We start from the raw sequence: 14,160 nt of genomic DNA, 5'->3' as shown, positions 1-14,160 counted from the left end.
ATTTAAACAGTCACACAGCGCAACACTAGATTTTAAATGAGTAATACAAGGAACCTATTTTGTATAATGTTACTCTGTTTTTTTGTTTTTTGTTTTTTACTTTTCCAAAAAATACTGTTAATTCCAAACAGTATTCAGGCCTGAGAAGATTTTTCTACTTTCATAACTTTTCCAGGGATTTTCATGAACCGTGGAAACCCTCTGAACACTACTAACACTATGGAACAATAGTCCACATTTTGTTATGCCTGTGCATGTGCATGTGGGCGATGCCATACACACTCCTGCCGATGGTTTCACAAAAAACACTACTACAAATGCAGGAAAGAAGAAGATGGCTAGAAAGTTAACATGGATGTAAACAACCTAGGTTTCAAAACTTTCTGAAAAAATTAGCATTGCAAATATTTTTGTTCGACCTCAAGGAGACACTAAATGTGTTTTGGTAAATAATGCTGATTGTAAACAGAACCTTTGTTTATTTACAAGAATACTCCACAGAGCACCTTTCGTAAATGCTAAATTGATTTTTTTTTTTTTTTTTTTTTAAAGTTGTTGAAGGCTTTATTCTAGCTTTAAAGATAGGAGACGGCATAAACATGTACAAATGTCGGTATCCTTCTTATTATATTGGGGCTGAGTAAAGAGCTCACAGTCTTTGCAGTCAGGGCAGATAAACTTAACATCACGGAGCTTTTTTTTTTTAATGCATTTGGTTAAACAGAACATCATTATGTCTGTTCCTCATTAAGCAGTATGCAGTAACTAAAAGGAAAAGTAAACTTTTTGTAAAAATTACACACCAGTGAGGTTTTTACACATTACTCCAGTAATCCCCTTACTTTATGCGATTGAGTTTCTTGTCTAACAATGAACAAAACATCACTGCTGTGATGTCATCTTCTCATGATGATAGAGTTCTGCACCACAAAGTCCAAGTCCTTGATGCACGGTACCATTTAAACAAGACATGAAAGCAGCTGACCAGCTAAGGAGCCAAAAGACTGAAAAACACATTCAAATTAACTGCTAATTAATTCTGTATATTCATCACCACCACACATCTAAAATGGCACAGTACAGATCTGCACTGGTTTTCTGACCGATACGAAATCTCCCATCAATAGATTAATGAGAAATCCTGAACTTAACAACCTCTAAAATGTTTGCTTAAAAATTGAACAGCTGCATTTTTTTTTTTTTTCCAAATTCAGCATGTCCACCCCAAACGAATGTTGTTTCTATCGTCACACCATCCTGGATGAAATACAGCTGTTATGATGATTACAGATAGCATGACAGACAGACATCAGATGAACAAACAGAACAAGACAATTAAACAATTAGCAGCCATTTCCTCATGCATTCATTAGAGACCCACCACGGAAACCACCTCCCTTGCTGATAAAACTACAAATGAAAATATAAGAAATCTGCATCTACTCTTACTACGGTCACTCAGTTAGGCTGCTAATCATTTCTTGCAGTAAAGAGATGTCACAGATCACAAAACATACTGCAGACTAATATGCAAAACACACTGCCACCACGGCACAGCTCTAAGTCACATGACATGCCATGTGACATGTCATGGTGCTGCACGTCAACAGGGCTACATGATATTCTGCTTTTTTCTGTTCCTGTTAATAACAAAAAGCCTCTGTGTGTTATTTATTTCCTCAGCATCCACAGAGTCAATCTTCACACCTACAGTACAGCTTTCCAGGTGATCTTTTATGAGATATAATGGTGGGATACTAAGCTCTGAGAGTTACTCTAACCCTCTGATGAGTGTCTGCACATCCATTATGACAGTTTCAAGACCACAAAATAAGACGATCTGTCACTGACAGAGGAGGAAATCGAGGTAGAGCAGCTGGGAGGTGTGCTCTGTAAAATAATGCTGCTTCTCATAGGACATCTATACAGGATAACAGGACAGAGGTGTAAACTGTTACTGGGCTCTGCGTCCATGTGTGCCAGTGAGCCTCTCCACTGTGGGTGTGTGGGTTTACAGAGGAAAAAAAAAAAAAAATAGGCCTGTCGTGACGTGCGTCATATGGTGGTAGCGTGTTTTGCACTCAAAGTGATGCTTCACTCAAAACCTATTTTTGAATATCAAACACTAAGCCCTGGAGGCTTGACAGGTGGCACAGTGGCTGCAGTCTGCTTGAAATCATGTCAATTACAATGGATTCCAATAGCAACCAGTTTTCACAGTTGGAGAAATGCCCATTAAACCACTTCTTGCAGCATAATCCACTTCTCCACCGGCCACCTCTATGATCGCTACGTTTCAAACACTCATATTCTATATTTTTGTCTGCAGGGGTTTGATACTCAAAAGATTTTAGGTGGAGCACTTTTACCCTCCATTTTCAAGTGATACTGACATTAATGTTAGACAATCTACAGTACTATGGAGATGACAGACAGACTGAGCTGGGCTTAGATCCAGGCAACCTCATGCTGTGATGTAAAGTTTGAAATGATCAGGCAACAGCGACACAGAAATGGCGTTTCTTTTATTACGTTATTAACCAAATTGTCATCTGATCTCATGAGATAAGCTCCACGCACTTTCTATCACAAGATCAGTGAAGTTTTCAGGCTATATATTTGGGAAGCATGCAGCACTCGAATCAATTTCATGAACTCTGATGAGATCATTCCTTGGGGTTTTCAAGAAACAGCTTGGAATTTTTCAATAAAAAGGGATTATTTGATTTCACTGGGGCTTTTGTCAAATCTGGAGGCATACTATGCAACACTACTCCAGTACATTTCTGTGCCACGCGGATTTCATACCTGATAGATCCTGTTTAGATGTGCCTGTAGGAAGAAAATGTAGTGCATGTAATGGACTGGCTCCAGAATTCCTCCATGAACTTCAGTATATCTCTGAAGCATTTTCCCCCTCATTACCTCTCAACTGTAGCAAGACACCAAGACCTTGGAGAAGCAGGCCATGTGGGCAATAGATGTACGAGAATACCAATCAGGTATTCACTGTTTTTAATGGTTTGCACATGAAGTATTGTTGAAGACATTACCAAGAGGACATAGTATCAGGAATGCAATGGTTGGTACAGCTCAACACAAATTCAAAAGATGGTAAAAGAATATCCATAGATAAACTAAATTAAACTTTTCAATCCCTGGCATGAGCAGAATAATGACAATGGGGATTGAAAATGCTAAACAAACACTTGATTGTCCAAGTGCCCATTCTAGCAAATGCTGTACAATAAGAAGCAGACAAAGTTTAATTATTGCCTCAAATTGCATGCTTATTTTGGGAATGTTATAATTAGGTTTCTGATGCAGATTTTCTTGACATTTGGGAAAACTCGAGTCAAATCTGAGTGTACTCCACATTACAGGCTGAGTATCGCTAAGCTAATTACATGAGATCCTCTGGGCCGTCTCGAAGGAGCCGCTAATTTAGGGGAAATAATCAGCAGTACAGAAACCTTGTTGAGGAAGCTGCAGAAGTCCCCCACCTGTGCATGATCAATATACCTCTTGAATTCAGGTTAAAGGTATTCAATTCCTCTCCCTGAGATACCGGCATCCTGCAGCTTTGTGTTCCTCCCTGGTGGTTACTACTCAGTGTGTCCCAATTCCACACCATAATGAAATATAAACTCTACTATAACGAACTTAGTGCACAAGATGGACCTTTTCATATTGGAAATACAGGAAAGGAAGCATGAGATTAATTGATATCAGTCAAGCTACAACTTCAGAAACATGTCCTTAATTTCCAATTTACAATCGTCACAAACTGCAAGTGAAGTACATGTTTATTTCAGTATGAATTACTTTACACGCTGTCACCAGAGAAAATACACCATTCATCATCTCACATTTTCCCCCTTTAGTTCATCATCTACCAAATGGTTTTAGCACCTAATTTCCCCAGCGTGAACCAGTTACTTAAAAACTGAGAGGTTAGAATTTATGTATAGTATGCAACTGGGACACAGATAATATCAGTCTACTTTGCACCACGTGTGGTTCATTAACTCCAGGAGGAAAATTGCTTGCAGCACATCGGCCCACAAGGACCAGAACTGAATACCTAGGATTTGAGATATCGAGCTTCTGTCATCCATACTGCCTTTATTATTTTACCTGCTCTCCTTCGGTGAAGACGCGCTCACCGGCGCTCCAGCTGATGGTGGGCGTTGGATCTCCTGACGCCTCACAAGTCAGCGTTACCTGCTCCTCCATCTCGGAAATGCTCTGGTTTACGATGTACGTGATCTTAGGTTTGACTGTAAAAACAAAAACAAAGTCATCACAACGGCACAAGCTCAACAAGACATGCCAGGTGGTTTGGCAGCACAAGTACAATAAGTAAAAGAACAACTCAGTGGATGTGGGATGAGTTCAAAGGCAGGCAGAGGATCAGTAGTTTGACAGGTGACGGGGGATTTCTACGGCAGTCAAACTGTTATTTAAGCTTTTCCAGTCCCAGCAGCGGCAACGCTGTGATAACCACGTTTGGATCCAGACTTAATTCATGTAATAATTTATTTAGCCTATCTCAAAGGAGCCGGTCTTCATTTTTGTTTACATTTGACAGAACTGTCGAGTTACAGTACACCTGAGCTAACCTGAAAGCGCAGCAGGGTGCCACAACTGTGACATGAGCAGAGCGAAGCAAAGTGCTACTTCTGTCGTGCGAGTTTGAGCATTACTCTGTGCTTTCATATTTTTCACTGCACTCCATGAAGGATAAATGCATGGATTAGGTAATGCATTTGTACATTTTCAAGGAAAGCCTGTTCACTGTCGTAAATGCTGTATAATTTTCATTTTTTTTACCATCAGAAAACAATCGAAACCTTGTATTAAAATGCTTTTATCTCAGCCGATAACTGCTGAATAAAAAATTGGACAGCTGTGTTGTCATTTCGACACAAAAACATATTTGAATGAACAAGCAACAATTTGTATTCACAGCCAGGGGTGTCATAAGGCAGGATTGGTGTCAGATCCGATTGTTATTTTTTTAATTGATACTTTCAGCTACATTAACCCATTTCCTGATACTGTGGTCATGGTTAAAACACTGGACCCATTTTCTAGGACGCCGCCATGTGAGCTGATAGCAGCATGGAACGGCACAAACAAATGAAGAGTCGACAGTGGTTTTTGATGTGTGTCAGCAAGTAAAGTGAGCAAAGCTGCTTCAAGTATCTGGCAGGCGCATGACGCCTCTGAAAAGCGCCTGCTGCTGTCAAACAACTGAATTTAAACTTCAGTATTTTGTTCATGCTGGAGAGAAAGGAATCCAGCCTAAACCTTAGAGCACAAACTTCTTGTGTTTATTTGAATTTGCCTCTGCAGCTGCACGCTCACAAACTTAGAATCTTTTTGCCAAAGATGCTGATGGAAACATCTTATCTGAGTTCAGAGGTATTAGCAGCTCAAACAATTGGCTTTACTACTTTAAGTGTAGCGCTATTTAAAATCTTTTTTCTCCGTTAGATTCTTACTTTGAGGTCGTACATGGACACACCATGTGTTCACTTAAAGATAGATCAGTGTGGTTATTTCACAGGGAAAATGTCTGTTTTTCTTTTTTGTCTTTGCTCTTCTCAGTGGTTTGAAGTGGGTGAGGTACACATACTTCACTAATTAGAATTTAGCAAGTTGAATCTAAATCAAATGATGGTTGGGAGGCTGTTTGCCAGCACTGTCAATCAAATTGATCAAAACACACCCACACAATCCTGAAGCTGGGTTTGGAGTGTTAAAACTCTTGATAAATAACACTTGAAGCCCCATTCGGACAGGATGAACATTACAGGGGGTGTTGGGGATATAAATATTCACGGTGCTCTTCAGTAATTAAACTGATCATTTCAGGCAGCATCTTAACCATCTAAAAGTTACAGGATGTGATCTGTGATAGACATGGACACTCAGCACAACAAAGCTACAAGAGAAAGCCAAAAGCAAATTTGAGTTAAAAACTGTACTCCTTCTCAGACTCATAACTCAGTCAAATCTTAACACACAAACAAAAAACACATATTGGTATCAGTCGGTGTGACTTACACTTCCCGAGGATATCATTATCTGCCTTTTCTGTTGCAAATTAATGTCAATAAACCTGCTTAGAAATCATTAAAAAAGACACTTCAGAAATTGCGTGAGAACAATCACAACCAATTATAGCTGTCTGTTCATCTACAGGGACATTGCAAACGAGAACTGCCAACAGCAATTCTGCACTTCTATTAGCACATTAAAAAGTAAAATGTCATAAAAAAGTACAAAAAAGCAAAGAAATACAGTATAAGTAAAAAAAATAGCTACCTGCAGCTTTTAAAGTGTTTTGTCTCATCATTTTTTTTCTTTCAACATATCTTTCATGATCATCGGCATGTTTTCATCCACCAGATTAGCAATAACATTTTTGACTTACTCCATTTTCACCTAAAAGCCAAATTTCACACTAAGCTGATTAAAAAACAACCCCCGCAAGAAATTAAGCTGAGAAACAAGCTTTTCTTCATGGAGAAAAAACTCAAAGGTCCACTTTAAAATACAAGGAGGTCGCTCAGGAAAGGGTTTAAATTTACAGGAGGAAAAACAGTGGGTAATTGTGGCTGTAAATATCACTGAGGTTGGGGTGAGTATTTCCCACAGAAGCACTCCGGACAGAATTAAAATCAGTGAGCAGTAGAGTTAAAATCACCCCGCCTCCCCTCAAGATATAAATCAAGTCTGAATGGGCCTAAAGAATACTTTTGTTCTGAACGTTACCTTAATTGTTTTAGTCAGAATTATTGAATATTATACAACAGTTAGTTCCAACCAAGTAATTTGATTACTTTCACTCTATGAGTGATGGTATAAAAGTCAACAGCACTGCAAATTTTAACTATGCATGCACTCCACTTCACAGGTGTTTAAAACATTAATTAGCCTACAGTAACGGTTGTTTTGACAAACTCTGCACTGCAAATTAACATATGTCCACATATGAATTAAATTATGAATGGCTCTCAGAAGAAGGCAAACAGAAACACAGGAGTCAACAGACTCTTGTGTCACCGGCTGCACAATAAATGGAAACACACAGATAAATTTTTTACATTTTACATACATTTTACAAAGAACACGGCCTACAAAGTAGCACGCTAGTGAGCAGGAATGTTTATGTGTTGCTTGGCAACAGTCCAGCCCCGTCCAGCTACAGAACTATTTGTGTTGGTGGAGCCAAATGAATGACAAAATAAACAAACAATTCATACTCTGTTGTTGCTTATTAATTTTGACCAATAAATGGCGCTTGTAAAACTGCTGTATGAAAGAAATATGACCTCAAGTGTGATATTACTGCATTATAGAGAAATACCTAAGATTTCAAACCACATTTTTTAGCAGCTTGGAGGTATTACATGAAAGAAAATATCTGATCTTACTTGGTATTGACCAGCACTAAATATTCAAGAACTCCGATCAGGGACAAAAAAAAAAAAACACACATTAATACAGCTTCCATATTCAGAAGAGGGAGCTTACAAGACACGCATGACTGCAGCTTTTCCCACAGTGATGGTGGGAGACCAGAGCTTTGTGAGTGCAAGAAAATCTTTCAGATAATGAGGTAAATCTTGCTAAAGAGGTAAACAACCTGCTTTGAAAGCTTTCTCCAGTAATTTCATGGTGATCGTTTACCCGTTGAGATCTTAAGAACCAGGCCCTGGCCATTTCAGTTGTTTGGGAAAACAAACTGAACCAGATAACTCATTGTAAATTTAATTTATGAGACTACATGTACGTTGTTGTGGTTGTGATTTAAATTATGGTTGTTACGTGAAAAAATAAAGACAACAACAACAACCTAGTGGGCAAAAGAGAAGGAAAAAAAAAGAGAAAGACTTCAAAGAGTTTAGCTGAGCTCATCCCACTTGGCCAGTTCTCTGGATCCTTAAGCTTCATCCTTACATGAAACATCCACAGCCCACACTGAAACAACACCTCATCTTGTATCCCTTAGAAAACAGACACATAACCATAGTATTGTTCTTCCCCCACCTACGTACTCTTATACATCATTCCCACACATTTGGAACATTTTATATTGTCACTTCAGCTCATGCATGTATGTATATAAAATGTTGTGCCTTACCAAACACTCTCAGACTGAGCTCCTGCTCACTCTCCCCAGCCTTGTTCCTGGCAATGCAGGTGTAGTCGCCCTCATCCAGTTTGGTAACATCCATTAATGTCATTTCAGAGCCATCATCATTAAAGCTGTACTTCTCTCCTGCCTCGAGAACCACTTCGTTCCTGTGGAAAACACAAGTGTTTGAACATTATATATGTCTATCCACTCCATTACAAACATTATTTTTAAACCATAAAAGCTTTTCTTTGAGAGATAACTTCTTTTTTTCCCTCATCGTGACCAAGAAACTAATCAGTAGTTTCTAGATCCTTGAATGACAAAAAGATGAAGTGGTAAAGAGGAAGTGCAGTTATGAAAAAATAAGAGATGAAAGCTGAAATTACAGAGCAGAAAATGGGGCGAAGATGTTTTTGTTCTGCTAGCTTTCTGACATTTAGTGTTCGTTTTTAAATTCCAACAAAAAAATGGCTAATGTGCCATCTTTTTCTGTCCGAGTGAAGTATAGACTGTTTGTCACCATTGCCATCCATGTAGTAATGTTCTCTGGCCTCAAACTGTCTGCGATCACATGTTTTGGGTTTTAATGCAGCTTTCAACAAGTTGCAGGTGCTTTCTAGAAACACAAGCATAAAAATGATTTCAAGGGCAACAAAATACTAAAATTCAGCAGTAGCTTCTGGGCTGTTTGCACTTTGTGCCCCCACAGTCGAAGCTGTCTACACAGCCAACTGCTGTCTTGGAAACAAGATGAACAAGAGCAGTTTAACAAAGCATCAAGCTATCAATGGCTGTATTCAGATACACAGAATAATGTGGATACTGATGACACTCCAGTCCTCATGTTTCACTGTTTACATGCACCTTTGATACCCTGTGATTAAGTTTCGAATTGCAATGAATAAACCAGTTAGCACAATATCCCTAATATCCTAGAGTGTCTTCCTGATGAGGCTGAGTTACCTAATATATATGACATTTCCTGGACAGTGTGACTATTGCAAGTGCAGCCTATGTATTCTAGTTCAGTAAAAACATTTTATTCACATTATTATGTGATATTTCTATAATAATGTCTGATATATAATAATGCAGCTAACATTATATACAGAGTTCCCACAGACTTTCACCAATGTATTTTCAAAAACGTCCATACATTTTCTGTAACATTTACATGACATAAATTAAATTTAAATTCAAAATGGGTACGCAGATCATTAGACACGTCGATTAATTGGTTGAGCGTTGGCTCAAGATGTCTTGCAGCTATACAGATGCTTGTTATGCTGGTAAAAGCGATAATGTTTTCTAGCCTGGATACAACAGGTGTGAAATATGTGCAGACGCTGTCAGTCTGTCGAGCAGCCTTTTGGTTCTCTTGATGCGTCTTCCCTTCAGGTGCAGAGCCTAGATCCAGCATGGCTAGTATCTGCCTCTCTCTTGAGCTGTGTATTGTATTTGTCGTTCAAAAGCCACACATTATTAAACATGCACTACCCCGGCATTTGTGGATAAGAGACTGCTAACGCTTGCTAACTTCACTCATTTGTTAGATGTTCCCGCCCCCACTTAGCCGCATATTTGCCAGTGTGAATCACATGATACTAGTGATGTTTCAATGGTCAAAAAGTGCAGCACGATATTTTATATTAGCTATACAGGGAACATATTTCAATTTTCAAGATCATTTTTAAACATCAGTTGAAAGAATGTATATTCAAATCTTTTCCAAAACATTCTCTTAATTCCAAACAATTTCCAGACCATAAAACTTTTCCAGGAATTTAATGACAGTAGGAACCCTGTATATGATAATGTACATGTTGGCTATCTAGCCTATAGGTTACTGAAGGTGAGAAATATTAAACTATTTATGCAGTCCTGCCATCAACAACAACCACCACCATAACACAGACATGTATAAGGCTGTAATGAACATCATGCTTGATTCTTATTTCAAAGAACAGTAACTGTGTGTAATTGTGTGAAATAAAACACAACAAAAAACTGCTGTAAATATCACCAATGGGAAAATCCCACATGTAAGAGAAATGTTTTCTCATTTTAAAGTTGACATTAGCTCATATTTGGCTGGTACACGCACAACCCACTCAGCTTATTATTTCTAATTAGCCCTTTCTCTTTAATCTGTTGCTGCCAGCTTTTATGACACTGATGTTATGTGTCTCAACCATTTGTGCCATTTACAACTGCCGCTGCCGACAAAAACTCATTTTTAGCTTCAGTAGCAGCGTGGTTATATTGATCTGTTGGTCTCTCCACCACTTTGGAGTATCTAAAGAAGTGTTGGGTTGCCATAACATTTGTACAGGCATTAATAATCCACAGAGGATGAACGGTGTTGACTTTGGTGCTCCACATTTTTTTTATATTGTGCCGTTATTAGGTGAAAATTTTAATTTGTTCAATATTTTGATTTATGACCAAATACCTGCAAAACTAATGACAGTCCCATCTGTCTCAGCTCTACTTTGTATTTAGTGCTAATTGGCAAATGCTGGCATGCTAACACGCTAATAGAAGACGATGACTGATGAATCACTAATGCCAAAAATGTAATTTGAAGTGTTTTTAAACTTTAATAGGCTTTAACTTGCATCCCAGATTGAAAATAAATGACAATCTTTACTCGTCAATATGCTATTTATGTATGTTTGAGTTGTAACAAATAATAAATAACATAATGAATAAAGTGAGAAGGGCTAAGGTCCTCACATGCAACAGCAATCACTTTAAAATTAGGTTAAATCAGGCATATTAAGTATAGACTATGTATTCAATGTACGGCCTGACTAAAGGTTAATCCTACAAATGAACACATGGTTTAAATAATAAGGGCAACAGGCCTCATTCACTAAGAAGAAATTTCTTCTTAAAACCCACTTACTCAGTTTTCACAAAGATTCACCAATGTTTTTCCTATTTGGGATTTTTTTCTTAGTTAATACAGAATCTATGCACACTCGAGAGCACACTTACCTTTATTATTTGCTGACATGTTCTTGAAAAAAATGACTGTATTTTATATTGAATAATATTACATGATTTATCTTACAATATTATTTTTTTAATTCATAATACATTTTAATTAATATTTTCAGTATTTTAAAAAACATTATGGTCTTTTTAAATAAACACAACACCAACCCTTCATTTCACATCAGTTATGTTAATCTGAACCATGCCATCTAATAATTAGTGATCACACTAGAATATGTCACGGGCCAACAAGTGACAAAGCATTATGGGTAAGTTATTAAACACTTAATGAAATAGTCCACCTTCCACCTCTTCTCCCTCTCAAACAGAACCACGTACACCCTGGAGAGTAGTGCAGCGCTCGTCTTTGTCCTCAGTCTTGATGACTGTGCTACTATAATGCATTAAGTTTGTGGTTGTTACTTGATTAACACATATTTTAGCATCGTATGCATCCTTTTGTTTTCTTTTATATCCACTACTGATGCTATGACCACTTATCTGGCATTCACTTCCTACAGAAGCATCTCCACTTGAGAACTATTAAAGGTTTTTTTTAGGAGTCTGATACTCCACCCTTTTTAGACTTTCGCTTGGGCAGTCTTGACTTATTTCTTTCAACTTTTCCTCTTATTATTTTTCTTCTTCAATCCCTGTGTGTGCACACGACCCTGCAGTCTCATGGCCTTTTATGGGGATTTGTGGGCATTTACCTGTGCTAAGTAGGATCAACCGGCACGCGCTTTCAACTTACGAGGACAGGGGGATTTATCATTATGGGGACCCAGGTGCAAACATTTCTGCAGTTTAAGAACACTAAGGACCTTTATTAGGGATGGATTCAAGAAAATATTTATGGGTGAATGAGGCCCAGTGTGTCGGCATCTCACAAGTGATGCTGCAAAGCATTTGTCTCTCTGGTTGCTCGCAGAGTTTTACCTTGTCCATGTCACCATGGGTTCAGGATAGCCATCCACAGCACAAGTCAACATGGCAGGCTGCCCGACATCTGCTGTGGCATTCACTTCTGACTGCCATACCCTGATGGTCGGGAGCACTGAGACACGCAGAGATAGATAAAAAATGAAATAGATAAAAGAAAAAATTGGTAGACAAACACATACATAGGCAGATTGTCACATAGATAAATAGCAGGGGGGGGAAACGGAGACACAAGCTGTGACAAATTCAGAGCACTTATTTTAGGCACACTCATTTGCTAGGCTCAGAAGTTGCAGGAAACAGACTTCATTAGCATGGAACATCTTTGATACACGGTTGCTCTGGGCAACTGTCTCCACATTGATGCTGAGCCTGGTCGCCTCTAAGGATATACAGCTTATTTAAGCGTCATGGGACACCTGCCACACAAAAACATGCACACAGGAACAAAAAGGAAGAGGAAATAGTGCGAGGGCTGCTAACCGTTCACAACGACCTTGATGACCCGCAGATCAATCTCGCCGCGGGCCATGAGGCGACCCTCGCAGGTATACGAGCCCTCATCTGTCTTCTTTATGCCACGGATTTGAAGGTGATTGTTGCTCAGTACCTTAAAGCGAACTGAAAGGAAGCAGGAGATGAATGCATTGTCAGGTGTGTTATATATTTGGAAAGTTTATATTAGGTACAAGTCAGTTGATGATAAACAGCTGCTGTTGTGCTACCAAGAAGGTTACATCATGATGTAGTGCCATATATATATATAAATATATAAAACAAATCGTCATCTCAATTGGACAGCCACTGAAAAAGTTCCCTTTGATAAATCAGACTGACAACAATTTAACACTGATGTCTGACTTAGCCTCTAATATATCTGCACTGTTAAATTTAACGTTAAATTTATGCATTTTAATCAAGCACCACTAGTCTGAACAATCTGCAATATTTTTGTCTGTCTGGGGGTACACTGTTACATTAAAATAATCTTTTTTTGGAAACAGATTATATGCAATTTCCACTTCGTCAAATTCATATCTGAGAGCATGCCCAACACTCCATCCACCAGCTCCAGAAAAGGAGAAATATGGCCAAAGCCCACAAGAGCTCTCTCACTTGGAGATGAAATGTGAACCGAACAAATTTAATCATGTAGTAATTCAAAATACTATCACAACCCACACATGAGCCCGTGTTATTATTTTCCAGAGAGCGACACCAACAATACCAAACGCATTATGATATTGCTTGGTGTCAGAGGTGAATAACAGGGAATCTGTTGTATTTTCAAATTTAAAAACCAAATTAATTTTTGCTTTCAAAGCGCAGGATAAACCCTGGAGGAGGGTGGTAACAAAGGCAAGGCATGAACAATTTCAAGTCTCTGATGCTGATGAATCTGCATACCCATTATAGCTTATTGTGTCTGTGCTTGTATTGTGACTATGTAGGCTTGTAGCATGTCCTGTAGTTTATGTCTGTTACAGTTACAATGAATTAATCACATTATCAGTTTGGCTTTTGAGTCAGACTTTTGCTTCAAAATATGCTTTTCTGCAGTTGTTATAAGAGTTCATCATCAAATCTTAACTCTACAAACCTACTACAACAATGTTACTCTTCATGTTTGTGCCACATGACATTGTTATAGGAATACAATGCAGGGTTGTCCTACAAAAATTATGGACTCATGCAAAAGTAATTCCTCTCAATTATCATTTATGACTCACTCTCTGTGTGTGGCGCTGTATTTTTCTGCAGAGACTCTGCCCCTCTGCCTGTATTTTCTAATTTTCTGTGTTCAAGACCTTAATTGGTGTGTACCCCCACAGAGTGCAGTTGAAGTAGTAACAAGGTGCCAGACTGTGAGCTGCACTCACGCAAGAGACACGGCCCGAAAACGCAAATATAACATAGCTAAATGTCAAATGAGAGTGAATCTAGGGTTGGCTTTTACTTTCATTTTTGCTAGCAAGCATGTTCACAAAAAGCAACTAACAATCCTGCATATGAGACCTTTAACATTTGTATGGCTAGGTAATCATGCATCAAGTTGTGTGACAGTT

The 14,160-nt window shown here is 38.5% G+C and overlaps 1 protein-coding gene across 6 annotated transcripts in view; it reads right to left on the bottom strand.

Annotated features, from left to right (window-relative positions):
* Positions 1 to 14,160, bottom strand: part of ncam1b (neural cell adhesion molecule 1b) — a 100,723-nt gene that overhangs the window by 41,373 nt on the left and 45,190 nt on the right. For 4 of the 6 annotated variants that reach the window (XM_049575589.1, XM_049575590.1, XM_049575592.1 and 1 more), the window contains exons 5-8: positions 12,578 to 12,715; positions 12,092 to 12,209; positions 8,156 to 8,316; positions 4,138 to 4,280 (exon numbers count right to left, since the gene is read on the bottom strand). In XM_049575589.1, the coding sequence (XP_049431546.1) occupies positions 4,138 to 4,280; positions 8,156 to 8,316; positions 12,092 to 12,209; positions 12,578 to 12,715 (560 nt within the window). Of the gene's footprint in view, positions 1 to 2,808; positions 2,833 to 4,137; positions 4,281 to 8,155; positions 8,317 to 12,091; positions 12,210 to 12,577; positions 12,716 to 14,160 lie in introns of all 6 variants that reach the window. The other 2 variants (XM_049575588.1, XM_049575591.1) reach the window with 1 other exon arrangement.

The sequence above is a fragment of the Epinephelus fuscoguttatus genome, linkage group LG5 (genome assembly GCF_011397635.1).
Source record: "Epinephelus fuscoguttatus linkage group LG5, E.fuscoguttatus.final_Chr_v1".
Taxonomy (NCBI): Eukaryota; Metazoa; Chordata; class Actinopteri; order Perciformes; family Serranidae; genus Epinephelus; species Epinephelus fuscoguttatus.
This window is presented reverse-complemented; position numbering and strand designations above follow the sequence as displayed.